A 15282-nucleotide genomic window follows, 5' to 3' on the forward strand; every position below is an offset into this window, starting at 1 on the left:
GTATGAAATGCTCTATATAAATAAAACTGCCTTGCCTTGCCTTACTGAGCCAACACTGGAGCAGCCAAGGGGCACAAGATAAGTCATCCATCTACATGCAGGACACTAAATCACCAAGTCCCTCTTTTTGTCTTCCTCTCCAACTTTTTACTCACTGCCTCTCTCCTCTCTCACTTGCCAGTCACTGATTATCTCCTCCCTCCCTCCCTCCCTCTGTCCCTCCGTTTGCTCACTCTGTCGCTGTCCCTCTTTCTCTCTTTGTCTCACTCTGCCCCTACTCTGCATTACTTAAACAAATTACTCTGTGTGTGTGTGTGTGTGTCTCTTATCGCTGTGAGCTTGCTCTGCAGAGTAAGTTGAGTCAGTGTGTGGAAGACTTGCCCTTCTGCTGCTTTTTAAAATGAGAAAGGAGCGCAGGTCAATCACACGGGTCTGGTGGATTGTGATTGTGACAGCTTTGGTCTCGCTGGGCTTCATCATAGGTAAGACATGATAATAGACTTTAATGTAAAATAATGGGATAGTTAAGAAGGCATGTTGCTGGAAATGTAACCTGTTGAAAGTGTGTTGTTGCCATCGAGTGTGTGTCCGTGTGTGTGTGTGAATCGTGAAATGAACTTCATCACTATTCTGGCACATTTCACATCCTTCCGCTCACGGCAGGTTAACACATGGTGTCCATAACCACACTTCTCTCTTTAAAATATCATTTTAAAATATAACAGACAATTTATATTCTGCATTATTTCCCTTCACTTTGTCTGACTCGTACTTTGTTCTTGGAAAAAAGATATTTTTAACACAGCAAGAGGTGATACAGTGATGACTCTCTTCTCGTGTATGTGTGTGTGTGTGTGTGTGTGTGTGTGTGTGTGTGTGTGTGTGTGTGTGTGTGTGTGTCTCCTGTAGGCTGGTTTGCTAAGCCTACACACTCAAACACATCAAACACATGTGCTTCAAGCCGTTATCTGAGGGAGTTTCTGGATGAAATGCAGGCAGACCAGATCAGGGAGCATCTCAGGTAACGGCCACTAACAAAGACACTAAACCTCTCCTCCTTTGTACGCTTAACATAAGAAGATAAAGGGAGCAAGGAAACATGCTCCAGTTCTCATGGAAGGGGGGTTTCCTTTCGTCCATTGGAAGACACACAAAAACAGATTTGTCAAATACTACAACTGCGAGGAACGAAGGTAGGGGGAGGAAAGAAGGAAAGAAGGAAAGAAAGAGAAGGAGGGAGAAAGGAAAAGAGGAAGGCAAGAAGGGAGGAAGGGAGGGGGGAGGAAAGAGAGAAGGAGGAAGGAAGGAAGGAAAGAAGGAAGGTAGGAAGGAAGGAAGCACAGAAGGAAGGAAGAAAGGGGGAACGTGGAAGGAAGGTAGGAAGGATAGAAAGAGAGAAGGAGGGATGGCGGAAGGAAGGAAGCAAAGAAGGAACAGTCAAAACAGACGGGGTCAATTTGACCCGGGAGGACGACACAAAGGTTATAGAAGGATTCTGGACATTTGTTTGGAAATCCCAAAGTTTCCAAAAAAATACCCAATATGTGAAGCTGAATTTGAGCCATGAAAACATCCATCAGTGGTCTGAACTTACAAACATTTGAGAAAGAATTAATGGTTTTGAACATCTCAGTGAATTCAAGCATGGTACTGTCACAGGATGCCACCTTTGTAATAAGTCTGTTCATGAAATGTCTTCTCTACTAGATATTCCACGCTCAGCTGTAAGAGTTATTACTGAGAAGTGGAATCGTTGAGAGACAACAGGACCACGTAAAGTCTTATTAACATTAACACAGAGCCTTGACTTCAACCCAAATTGAACACTTGAAAGGAGATTGCGAGCCAGACCTTCTCGTCCAACATCTGACATATTCCAACATTTTGTGGAAAGCCCTTCACAGATGAGTGGAAACTGTTAAAGATGCAAAGAGGAGAACAACTCCATATTAATGCCTGTATCATAAAAGCTCCTGTAGGTGTAATGTCCAGGTTTCTCAATACTTAGAGTAGCATCACTGAAAAGTTGGACTACACTGATGCTGGCAAACCATGTGGAATGAATTATGTTTCTGCAGAACTGAGTAGGAAAAACTGTCATGAATGTTTTCATATTCACAAACTAGGTCAAGTGCTTTTTCTGTGTGGACATTTAAAAAAACAAAAAAACAGAGCCATCGTTAATGTTATACCGGTGCTGAAAGAGGCCTGTCAATATAAGTGAAATCAGACATCCAGAATATTCAGTCACTTCCTGAAACACTTTGCATGTATGCCCTGTTTTTGCTTTTAATCAGCTTGCTTTTTTAAAGCGGTGGTTCGGCATAATTTCGACCCAGTGTCATATGCACCATGAGGTCTATCCCTAGGGTCTATCTAATCAGCGCCTTGTCGAAATATTGCGACATCCCGCACATCACCTATAGAGATCTGTGTGGGATCTCGCGAGATGTTTACAGCTTTAGCAGTAGCCACAGAGTAAAAGCCATCAGGTAAGTGTTATTTTAATAAACTCTTGGTGTACTTACACACTTTCCAATGCATCGATTTATGAGTAAAGACCTTATTTGTACTACTGTAGAAGTTTGATAACAATCCAGGCATTATTAGTGGGGTCATTTACCAGATACACTGGTGGTCCCGTTAGCGCCTCGGCTGATAGCTCTAGCTCCACTATTTTGCGACTAAATGAAAAAAAAAAGGGCTGAGGCGCTGATTAGATAGACCTCATGGTGCATATGGGTCGAAATTACGCCGAACCATCGCTTTAAATCTAATGTGGAAAACCAATTATGAACAAAAATACTTTAACTATTCAGTAAAAGCATCCGTTTCTCCAGCTAACCCTAACCCCAACCCTAACCCTCCAGCTAATACCACATTTTAGTTAGGGTTAGGGTTAGGTTTAGGTTTAGTGATTGCTACCTCCTTCAACACTAACTGCTGATCTTCTCCTCACAGGAAATTTACAAGACTCCCCCACCTGGCCGGCACAGAGCAGAACCTAAAATATGCAGAGCAGTTCAAAAAAGAGTGGCAGGAGTTTGGGTTGGACTCAGTGGAGTTGGTGCCTTATGACGTCCTGTTGTCCTATCCCAACAAATCACAGCCCAATTACATCTCCATAGTAGATGCACAAGGAAATGAGGTACAGTGGACACACAGCACATAAACACATTACCTGGCAGGCTTTCTTTTGGCCAGGTATGATTCCAACAGTTATGTCAAATACATGTTTTCTGTACTTGTTACTAGTGCAAATGTATTATTACAGTTTGCTCCCATCTATTATAGCCTTAGGATGGCAGTTATACTCTATGTAGATAACAATATTATGAACTGGTTCATGTAACAGCTACCATTATTTCAAATGACTGTGTTATACATGTATTCCCAGCCAGAAACCAATTTAGAAACATGTTTTAAATGAATGATTGCCCAACAGTTTGTGATCCTAATCTTTGTTTTTTTTTAGCACCGCAGGCACTACTCTATTCATCGCACTTAACTTTCCCACCACACTTTCTCACGTACATGAACAATAACACTAATTCAGTCCAAACTAAAGACTATTTCTCAGTCTGGTTAAAAAAACAACCACTTTCCAGAGTTAGTCCTTACTGCAAAAAGTCGTTCAAGTCCAAGGTCCCTTTTATAGTTTTGTTGCAAGATAAACCTTTGTGTCTGTCTTATGAGTAGAGATAATGATTTATTGCATGGCCTCAATTGTGGGAAAATGGTGCAAGTGGGATTTAAAAAAAACCCTAGACGCTTATACAGTAGAAGGGGTCAAATACAAAAGACATGTAATGAACAAAATCATCTGTTACATAGCCGAGCCCTCCTATGTCAAATACGTCATCATGCTGCTTGAATGTATTAAGGACATTAAACACCATAAAGATGTTTTATTCCAGCTAATTCAGTAATACTACAGACTACGAATCATTCAAAGCTGACCAGGATCAACTGGTGCCTGTAAATAATCTACTACTTTTTGTTAACCAGTGAGTCAAAGTGTTTACCATGGACACCGAAGTGCCATCACATCTAATTTAATCTTATGATGTCATCTTTTTTTCCTCAGGTTGTAAAAACGTCCTTAGCTGAGCCCGTCCCTGAAGGTTATGAGGATGTTTCTAATATCGTACCTCCATACAGTGCCTTCTCTCCTAAAGGACAACCCGAGGTACACACACACACACAAAATCAACAATATCATGATTATACTGATACACTGTTATATAAGCACAATCATTAGGATGTCTTAACTTCCTGTATCTCACTCCAGGGAGATTTGGTGTATGTGAACTATGGTCGCACTGAAGACTTCTTCCAGTTAGAGAGGCAGATGGGAATCAATGTTACTGGGAAAATTGTCATTGCCAGATATGGGAAGATATTCAGAGGCAATAAGGTAAGAAATGCACCTGCAAACCAAGTTAAAGCCTTGCTGTCAGTCGCTGGTAAAAGGATTATAAAGTATACCTGTGGTTAAATGTGACTTCATACTGAAAACCCAGGTTCAGGCTGTTACACTAAAATGCTGTTGATCCTCAACCTCTGACTCACCTCAAAGTCTTCTCACATTTCATGCCAGTCAGCAGTACTGTATTGTGATGATTTGTCATGACACATCAGCATCTGCGCAGACAAAAAGTACAATAAAACACACACACACTGCATCGCTATGATACAATGACAGAGACTGAGCAGAGAGGATTATCGGTGGCCCGCTGTCACCATTGCTGGGAATCTACAATAAGAGATGCACACGCAAAGGGAAATGCATCATCATCCAGGACTCCTCTCATCACTTTTCTCTGCTGCAGTCAGGAAGGAGATACAAAAACATCTCAATTACATAACAGCTTTTTCCCCATCTGCTGTCAGACTACTGAATGCACAACAATAATCACAATAATCACAATAATCACTGGCTGTCTGTACCCTCCACTATGCACTATGCACTTCATTTCTTAATTTTACTGATTTAGCACTTATTTATTAACTATTTATGGAATATTATTTATAATTCTTTCCCTCTCTTTCTCCACCAGGTGAAGAACGCTATTTTAGCCGGAGCAACAGGAATCATAATGTTCTCCGATCCAGCAGATTACAGTGCTGCAGGAGTCAAGGTACAGTATTCTGCAGGACTGGCACCAAAATATGGTTGTGTTCATATGTGTGTGCATACATAATAACTGGCACTGTTAATGCAGTAGAGTATCTATGATTACAACAACTATTAATTAATGGTCCAGATGCCCAAATTTGACTTCATTGCCTTGGCTTGACCACTTCCTGATTATGACTGTAAAGAGATTTTACAAGAAAGCCTTAACCCTTTGTAGGTCACTTTGTGTCATGATATCTGGTCAAAAACTAAATTTATTAAACCCATTTAACTTTTTGGGACAATCTTTACCACTTGTATGAGGTATGTAATGCATAAAAAGACCATCGGATTGTGTTATGGTTGCTATAGATACAGGCTATAGATACAGGTTGTTCTATGGTTGCTATAGATACAGGTTGTTCTATGGTTGCTATAGATACAGGTTGTTCTATGGTTGCTATAGATACAGGTTGTGCTAGTGTATAAACGAAGAATAACACAAAAACACTGCTGACATCAGAGATCCTGCTGGAGACATTTGTTTAAATTGAGTTTCATTTTTTTCATCTTGTACATGAACAGAATGAGTCTCTAACTTTTTTTTTTTTTTAAGTTTTGAACAAATGAGGTCTGTAGAGGTCTATAAAACATCACATTTAGGGTAAATGAGAAATAAAGTCCATGTTTTATGTTGTCACGGCCTCAAAATATTTTTTTAAATGGCACTTTCTTGGTGTGACCTACAAAGGGTTAATGAAGGTAGAAGCTGGATTCAAATAAAGTACTTAGTGTGTGTGTGTGTGCGTGTGTGTGTGTGTGTGTGTGTGTGTGTGTGTAGCCGTACCCTGATGGCTGGAACCTGCCTGGTGGAGGAGCTCAGAGAGGAAACGTTCTTAACCTAAATGGAGCAGGAGACCCACTCACACCTGGGTATCCTGCCAAAGGTGTGTATGTTTCTAAAAAAAAAAACACACATACAAAAAAACAGTATTTATACATGTGTATGTGTGTATGCATGTGTGTGAGTCTCTCTAATGTCTATTCTCTTGCAGAATATACCTACAGATCCAGCCTTGAGGATGGAGTCGGGCTACCCAGCATTCCTGTACATCCCATTGGCTACCATGATGCAATAAACCTGCTTAAGTACAACTTTTTTCTTTCTCTTTCAACACAGAATCTTCCTTCCTGCTTTGGAACATTCTTATTTGAATTCCGTAATTTATATTTGAAAACATTCTTATTTGAATTCCGGAATTTATATTTGAAAACATTCTTATTTGAATTCCGGAATTTATATTTGGAACATTCTTATTTGAATTCCGGAATTTAGGGAAAAGAGCTCAAACTGTCATTGGGGTCTTTTCAATGCAGCAGCTGATTTTTACACTGTATTATTAACAGAATATGTCCATTATTCACCATTCAACAGGAACATGGGAGGACAGATGCCCCCCAACAACTGGAAAGGAGCTCTTAACATCTCCTATAGGATTGGTCCAGGCTTTACCGAAGACTTCAAGACCCAGTAAGAGCTTCTTCTGTCTCCTATCTGTCGCTTCTCTGCCGCTCCACTATTGTCTTCACTGTGATTCAGCCTTTTTGTGTTTTGTCTCTCCCCCCTTTTTTTCCCCTTTTTGCTCCTTTTTCTGTTGTTCTGCTTTAATGGCCCGGTGGCAGGCAGCCAAACAAAGTACAAAGAGGACCCTTGTATTTCCTGTGTGTGAGAGACATACATACACATACAAGCACATACTGTAGAAGCTGAACAAATAAAGCTTGTAGTATGCACTCATATGCAACAACGGCTAACGGGGTCATTAGTGCTTTTGAACGGTTGGGTTTCTGGAGCAACAACAACAACCCAAGCAACACATGACATCGACAGTGTGGGATTCCTGTTATGCTTTTACTCCCTTCTCTTCACATATATCCTATTTGTGTCTGTGTCTCTCCGTCCCCTATATGTATCACTCCTCTCTTAATCTGTTTGTCCCAGGAAGGTTCGCATGAATATCCACACTAACAATCAGGTAACCAGGATCTACAACGTCATTGGAAGGATTAGAGGAGCTGTAGAGCCAGGTAATGCAACCCTAATGGACATAATAATGTGAACAAGAAAAGGATAAATCATAATTTTCTCATGCTGTAGTCATTCCTCCTGCTCTGGCTATTAGAAGATCCTTTCATAAAGCACTATCAATGTAAGTGATGGGGGACAGAATCCACAGTCATCTTCATGGGTAAAATATATCTAAAAGTTTATCTGAAGTTAATATGAAGCTGTTCAAATTATTCAAATCAAGAAGCCATCTTTCAGCATTACAGTCTTTTTTAAAAGCCAGATTCACTGCAGCTGAACAGGAAAACAGTCTGTCGAGACACAAAGAGCAACATTTGTTTTACCAAAAAGATTGTAAGTGTGTGAGATATCCACTTTATCTGACTAACGCTGATGGCTTATAAACTTTTTAGTACATTTTTGCTCTAAATGAGAACTATGTATTTTGTCCACCATCACTTACATTATAATCACATTTGAAAGGGATCCCCAAGAGGAATGACTACAGCAACAAAAACCTGTTTTAATGATAACATTGTTTAAAGACTTTATTTGCTCTGTTCTAAACCTGTCTTTTGGCAACTGTGTGAATATCTACTGATCTAAATTCAGGAGATGAAATATATCTTTATAAATTTTCTCTAACTCCCCTATCAACATGTGTTTTTGTTTCTCTGGTGTGTGCAGACAGGTATGTAATTCTGGGAGGGCACCGGGACGCCTGGGTGTTTGGAGCAATCGATCCCATGTCTGGTGCTGCAGTGCTCCACGAAACTGTCAGGAGTGCCGGCAGGTTGCTCAGTAAAGGTGGGTTTCTTTCAACAAGTGAATGAGTGAATAATGGTGGAATAATGACTGTGTGTGTGTGTGTGTGTATGTGTGTGTGTAGGATGGAGGCCAAGGAGGACGATCATATTTGCCAGCTGGGATGCAGAGGAGTTTGGTTTGCTGGGATCTACAGAATGGGCAGAGGTATGACGCACACCATAACACACACACACACACACAAACACACACACACACACACACAAAAACACACACACATTGACATACACTGACCACACTTCATCCTTCTCTACAGGATAATGCCAAGCTGCTGCAGGACAGAGCTGTAGCCTACATCAATGCAGACTCTGCCATAGAGGGTGAGTGTGTACATGTTTGTGTCAATTTCCAAATTAACAGTAATTTTGAGTCTAAATTGGATTGTTATATGGTGTGTGTGTGTGTGTGTGTGTGTGTGTGTGTTCATTTGAATTGTAGGTATGTACACACTGAGGGTTGACTGCACTCCATCTCTGCACACGATGGTGTACGACCTCACCAAGCAGGTGTGCAGGTGTGAATACACACAAAGCATCAATATATGTGAAGTCTCCATTCATCCTAATGCTCTCTCTTTCTCTTTCCTTCTATGTCTGTGTGTCTGTGTGTGTGTGTGTGTGTGTGTGTGTGTGTGTGTGTGCAAATGTGTAGATATCCAGTCCAGAAGAAGGAGAGGAAGGAGTTTCTCTTTATGACAGCTGGCATAAGAGAGACAACTGGACAAATGACCGCGACGCACCCAGGCAGGTTACAAAAGCCTCCCAGTTATAAAACATACAAGTTTCAGGTCCGACGCACACCAATACAGAGCTAGTGTTTCATATCAGTTGCTTAGTAACACTGATCAGTTACCAGTTGGGAGACTAATGAAGAGACAAAAACATGACAAACTTTTATGAATGAATCGGTCATCTTATCTTAAAAGAGAGGCTTCTTAAACAGCATCTTCAGACAGTGTGGTTGCCGAATCATCTGTAAACCTGTAAATTAAGTCATTTATGAACTTCTATAATGTGTTCGCTGATAAAGTTATACAAAGGTATTTTCCAGTAGACCTACTTACCTACTTATATAGAATTCTCTCAAACTCTCTCAAACAATTTAAAGACATAATATTGTTGAAATATATCAATGAGAAGGTTTTGAAAGCCTCCATCAACGTCTCATCTATACTAAACTCTACACATTTGCAGATCTGTCTTAAGGGATCAATTAAACGATCAGGGAATAAATGAAATAAATCACTGAGTCGGTTTACCCTCCACTCTGCTCTGCTATAGGATCAGTAAACTGGGCTCAGGCAGTGATTTTGAAGCTTATTTCATCCGTCTGGGAATCGCTGCGGGCCGAGCCAGGTACACTAAGAACAAGGTAATGTTGTTACATGATGGCATGTTTGTATATTTCTGTTTGTTCTATTACCCCTTTTCCACCAAGCTGGAGCTGGTGCTGGTTTGGAGCCCGAGCCTGACTATGCACCGGTTCTTTGCTTTTCCACCTCCAAAGCTCCAGCCCCGAGCCTCAGAACGAGCGAGCACCAACTCTTTGCTGGTCTAAAGCTAGAACAGATTACGTCAGTGGACTGGGGGCGGGACTAACATTTATTAGCCGGCTAGCGGGGTTAATGTTTATTAGCCGGCTAGTGGGGCTAACGTCTATTAGCTGGCTAGCGGCGTTAACGTTTATTAGCCGGCTAGTGGGGCTAACGTTTATTAGCTGGCTAGCGGCATTAACGTTTATTAGCCGGCTAGTGGGGCTAACGCTTATTAGCAGACTATCGTGGCATTTACAGAGGGTTAAAGATTTGTTGATTAAAACTACAATTTTGATCATTTTTTTGCCAGAGCTGTCTTCTTCTTCTTCTTCTTCGTTTCCGGCAGGCTAGATGCCTTGCACCATGTTGCTGCCTCTCACTGGTGAATCATGGAAGTGCTTCAAAGGCGCACGCTGGCTACGTTATACAGTGACATAATCGCATGGCTCCTTGCCTGTGGTAAAGGAACAGGTTCGTAAGAGGTGCTTGGTTTAGCACCAACTGAGCACTGGCTCTAGCACTAGCTCCAAACCAGCACTGGCTCCAGCTCGGTGGAAAAGGAGTGTATGTGAATTTGTCTTAACTTAGATGGTGTCCTCTGTGTGTGTGTGTGTGTGTGTGTGTGTGTGTGTGTAGAAAACAGAGCGATACAGCAGTTACCCAGTCTACCACAGCGTGTATGAAACCTTCGAACTCGTGGACAAGTTTTACGACCCGTCCTTCAGGAGACTTCGAGCGGTGGCCCAGGTGAGAGGCGGGCTCATCTTCCAACTGGCAGATTCCCAGCTCCTCCCCCTTGATGCCAACCAGTACGCAGTCTCACTCGGGAAGTATGCACAGAACATCGCACAGCTGGCACAAGCGCATCCGGAGAAGATTAAGATGTACAAGGTGTCATTTGGTACGTAAGTGCTTATGTCAGGTGGTGAAATATCAAATCATGCTTTTATATGAGATGATAAACTATTTTTTTTTTAAATTTGAAACACAGTCTAATTAAGCACACATTTCATATAATATACAGTGAATTCAAGTGAAATTAAAGGAATAAGCCAACCTGCTTTTAAAAATTTAGATTTTTCTCTCCCTTTCATTTTCAGACTCCTTATTTTCTGCAGTAGCGAACTTCACTGATGCATCCAGGGAATTTCATGAGCGCCTGGAAAACCTCAACAGAGGAGAGTATGTGTGACATTTCATTCATTTCAAGAGTCCAAACAAAAGCTGAAATATGCAATGTGTAAGGTCTCATGGCATTCGGTAGGGGGGAGGAAAAGAAAGAGAGAAGGAGGGAGGGAGGGAGGAAAGAAGGAAGGAAGGTAGGATGGAGGTAAGCAGGAAGGAAAGAAGGAGGGGAGAGGAAAGAAGGAGGGAGGGAGGGAGGAAGGAAGGAAGGAAGGAAAGAAGGAGGGAGGGAGGGAGGGAGGGAGGGAGGAAGGAAGGAAAGAAAGAAGGAAGGAACAGTCAAAACAGACGGGGTCAACAACACGAAGGTTAAAGAAATTAATTAACTTCCCCTAATGTTACTGTGTGTGTGTGTGTGTGTGTGTGTGTGTGTGTGTGTGTCTCTCAGTCCTCTGCAGGTTCGCATAATGAATGATCAGCTCATGTATCTAGAGCGAGCCTTTATAGACCCCCTGGGTTTACCTGGCAGACCCTTTTACAGGTAAGTCTCACATCCTCACACACTAAACATCGGTCGGACTCTCTCTCTCGCTCTCTCTAGCTCTCTCTAGTTGAGCGTTTAATAACCACTAGGTGGCACTGTGGGCTGTTTCTGACTTTTCAGAGTGCCCCCTCCCACCTTAAAACAATACTTTGTTCCATTGAAAGGTTGGATGAAGTATGTAAAAGGCTGTCCACACTAAGAATAATAACTATAAAGATAATGATGTGTCCGCACTTATGATCTATAACGGCCTATAAACAGCTGTGTCTGCAGATAATGAAAACAGATATTGATGACCCTTAACTGCTGCATGTTGTACAGAAAAATAAAAAATAAAACCAGGCAGGTTCACAGGCGGGAGCTGATTTCAGTTTGTTGATCAGAAGCACTTCCGACAAGTTGTTGTTGCTGTGATGATTCACTAGAACAAACACAAATGACAGCAGCTGATGTTGAAGCGCGATATGCAAAAGCAATGAGCAGGTTTTATTGACCTCTGGCAGAGACACACAGTACGAGCATAGATCTGAAGAATTATATGATCAACAAACTTTGTTTTTCCACTGGATGGATAAGAGGATGATGCTCTGTTGACTCTGGGACTGACGCAGAGTCCGAGGACAATTTACAGTGACTTGGGCGCAACATTTGCATCCAGCGACAGCGCTGATGAAGAGTTTTTGGGACTTGAGTGGGCATACAGCTGCACACTGTATTAAATGTGTAAAGATACTGTGTTCTTTTAAAAGTTTTAATTGAAACTCAACGTCACCTGAACCAGGTCTGAGTTAATATACTGCTCCAGTTGAGTTAAGCAAATCATTACCGGACCATTAACCATCAACCCAACACACTGTCTCAGGTGTGTTTTTTACTGTGTTTCAAATAAAAGTATTGAAAAAGTTTGAGTGTGTTTATGAATGAATAGCTACTGGTGCATTTCAAATAAACCGGCCTTTCATTTTAAAAAAGCGTTTTCCCAGCATGACACCCCCAAAAAAATAGACTCCAACTTACAGCGCTTTTCCACTAAACAGTTCCAGCACGACTCGGCTCAACTCGACACGGACCTTTTCCATTACAAAAAGGTACCTACTCAACGTGGATGGACAATGGAGGCAGTGGTGTACTTGCTGCTGTATGTGGCTTTCTGTCACACACAAAGCAAAAAAATTGAGCCGTATGACTGTAACGCTGTCCCGGTATTTAAAAATTCTTCTGTGGGACAGCTCAGCGACAACTTTTCTGACCAATAAGTGGCCGGCAGTCTGTTGACGTCACATTTATGGTATCAGCTCGGCTCGCTTGTAACCTCAGCAGAGCAGGTACTAAAAAAATACCAGGTATCAGGTACTATCCCTAATGGAAACGCAAAAAAACCCAGTCGAGTCAAGTCGAGTCGTGCTGGAATTGTGTAGTGGAAAAGCGCTATTATACGCCAGTTTTTACAGTACTTTTCTCTCTCTGTATTTTATCATGATTTCAGTCATAGCGTTTTAAATTGTTACTGGATAACTGCAGTGTTCTTCATACTCATCCCTGTTTCTCTCATCTGTTTTCAGACATGTGATATTTGCTCCCAGCAGCCATAACAAATACTCAGGAGAGTCTTTCCCTGGGATCTACGACGCGTTGTTTGACATTGAGAACTCAGCGGACCCAGAGAAGGCTTGGGAGGAAGTCAAGCGACAAATCAGCATTGCAACGTTCACCGTCCAGGCTGCCGCCATGACGCTTACGCCACCCGCATAAAGCACGCACAGTCTGAAGCTGTGTGCTCGAACAATCATGTGATCATTATTTTTTACCACCTCAATGCTAAAAGAGGAAAATCATCACCTGCAACACACAGAGCGATGGACTGTCCCTATTTTCTGAGAGGAGTCGTCTTCCACGAACATCCAGGGCTCGCTCACTTCTGAGTGTCATTACCAAAACACAATTTACAATCTGTATTTTTAATATTTTTTTACGTGACTGCAATTATTTATGTTGTTGTTGTTGGAGTATTGTAATAATCATCTCTGGCTAAAAGAGACACTAATAAAATCCAGTGATCCCTTAAACATGAGCAGAAAACAAGTGATAATGTACGGAAGCGTATTGCAATCACTTGAATAAAAAATAAATAAATCCAGTTTTTCTTTTTTGGTCTGTTTTTTGAGGTAATTATTTCTGAATAATAATCTGTTTTCCAGAGTAATTTATTTTTATGCTTGGTTTTTCGGGGTCATTTTGTTCTGATTTTCTGAGTAATCTTTTTTCTTTTCTGTTTTTCGGGCTAATTTTAAGAGGGCATTCAAAACATTGGACACATTGACTCTTTATTGAGAGCTCGATGTAATGGAAGCAAACATGACCTGCTTTGATCTGGGTTTAAGACACTGGGAGATTGTCCTGTCTTTAAGTCATACAAATGGTATTACTATTAGTTTGGATGTTCTCGCGAGATTGTGATAATTCAGAGAAAAAAATACCACGAAAAACAGATGAAAAAATAAATTACTCAAAAAAACTGATTTTTTTTTTAATTCAAGTGAATGCAATACACTTCCATAATAATAAATGTAATGTTCTGACATAAAACAAAGTCATATGAGAGAGATTTCTTTTCACCAGTTAAACCTACACGTCATGGAGTTATAGAGAACATGAAAGAAAGAGAAAACAACATTTTCACCAAAGCGAGAATTTACTACCACATCGAATATATTGTCTTGTAGTCACAAGATTAGGGGAAAGAATTAGGAAAAAGTGTGTCTATCTATTTAATGGGCATCTATTTATTATCTGACAAAATGAAGACGATTTAGCAGGACACAACACACAGCTACTATGAGTGTGTGTGTGTGTGATGCCATTACTCCCACTCTCTCCTACAGTTTTGCATGTTGGTTAATGTTTGGGTATTTACCATCTGGCCTAATTTTTTTCCTCCAGAAGACACACAATGCCCCCATCACACAGCGTAGCTCTGTAGCAGGAAGCTCCAATACTTCATGCTGCCAACAAACATGTACTGTACACACACATTTCAAGTAGAAAGTAGACATTTACACCAGTGTTTTTGCATGTATTTGAATTTGCATCTGTATTCATGCAGCTCTGTAATGGCAAGGCAAGGCAAGGCAAGGCAGTTTTATTTATATAGCGCATTTCATACACAATGGCAACTCAATGTGCTTTATATAAAACAGATACATTAAAACATACAATTAACCCCCCACCCCCACCCCCATAATAAAAACAAAGTACAGAAAAATAGAAAGAAAAGAAAAAAATAGAAAGAAAGTATAGTCCTCCTGGATCAAGTTGACCCTTTCTGTTTTGACTGTTCATTCTTCCCTTCCTTCTCTCTTTCTTTCCTCCCTCCCTCCTACCATCCTTCTTCCTCCCTACCTTCCTTGACTCGAGGACAACAGGAGGGTTAAATTCATGCGTGTACCAGTGTCGTTGGTGGGATTACTGCCATTTGGGTCAAGTTTATCAAGAGCCTGACTCCACTGATGACCACTATTAAAATATCACTTTTATTGACAATAAGAAGGCACTTGATCACATCCCGTCTGGACTACTGTAACTCTCTCCTCTTTGGTCTTCCGCGGAAATCTCTTCAAAAACTCCAACAGGTACAGAACGCAGCCGCTCGTATCATAACCAGAACTCCCTCTATTGAACACATCACTCCTGCCCTGCAGCAACTTCACTGGCTCCCGATCAAATCCCGCATTGACTTTAAGATTCTACTCCTCACGTTCAAGATCCTTTACAACCTGGCACCATCATATATCTCTGAACTTATTCACATCTACACAACTTCTCCAACTCTCCGATCCTCCTTTACCAACCAGCTCTTTGCCCCATCTGCCAACTTAACCACCATGGGGTCAAGAGCCTTCAGCCGATCTGCCCCCTGCCTATGGAACTCTCTCCTACCAGACATTCTATGGAACTCTCTCCTACCAGACATTCTATGGAACTCTCTCCTACCAGACATTCTATAGAACTCTCTCCTACCTGACATTCTATGGAACTCTCTCCTACCAGACATTCTATGGAATTCTCTC

General features: G+C 41.3%; 1 protein-coding gene across 1 annotated transcript; it reads left to right on the forward strand.

Annotated features, from left to right (window-relative positions):
• Positions 1–400: 400 nt before the first annotated feature.
• naalad2 (N-acetylated alpha-linked acidic dipeptidase 2) lies at positions 401–13069 on the forward strand. Its single transcript, XM_053321591.1, has 20 exons — positions 401–482; positions 910–1021; positions 2962–3148; positions 4088–4189; positions 4292–4417; positions 5061–5141; positions 5961–6066; positions 6175–6268; positions 6555–6650; positions 7122–7207; positions 7875–7994; positions 8077–8159; positions 8269–8332; positions 8451–8518; positions 8664–8755; positions 9293–9383; positions 10183–10447; positions 10647–10728; positions 11120–11212; positions 12778–13069. The coding sequence occupies exons 1-20, from the start codon at positions 401–403 to the stop codon at positions 12965–12967; spliced, it is 2220 nt and encodes a 739-aa protein (XP_053177566.1). The 3' UTR covers positions 12968–13069.
• The last annotated feature ends 2213 nt before the right edge of the window (positions 13070–15282 follow it).

The sequence above is a fragment of the Scomber japonicus genome, chromosome 6 (genome assembly GCF_027409825.1).
Source record: "Scomber japonicus isolate fScoJap1 chromosome 6, fScoJap1.pri, whole genome shotgun sequence".
NCBI classification, from domain to species: Eukaryota; Metazoa; Chordata; class Actinopteri; order Scombriformes; family Scombridae; genus Scomber; species Scomber japonicus.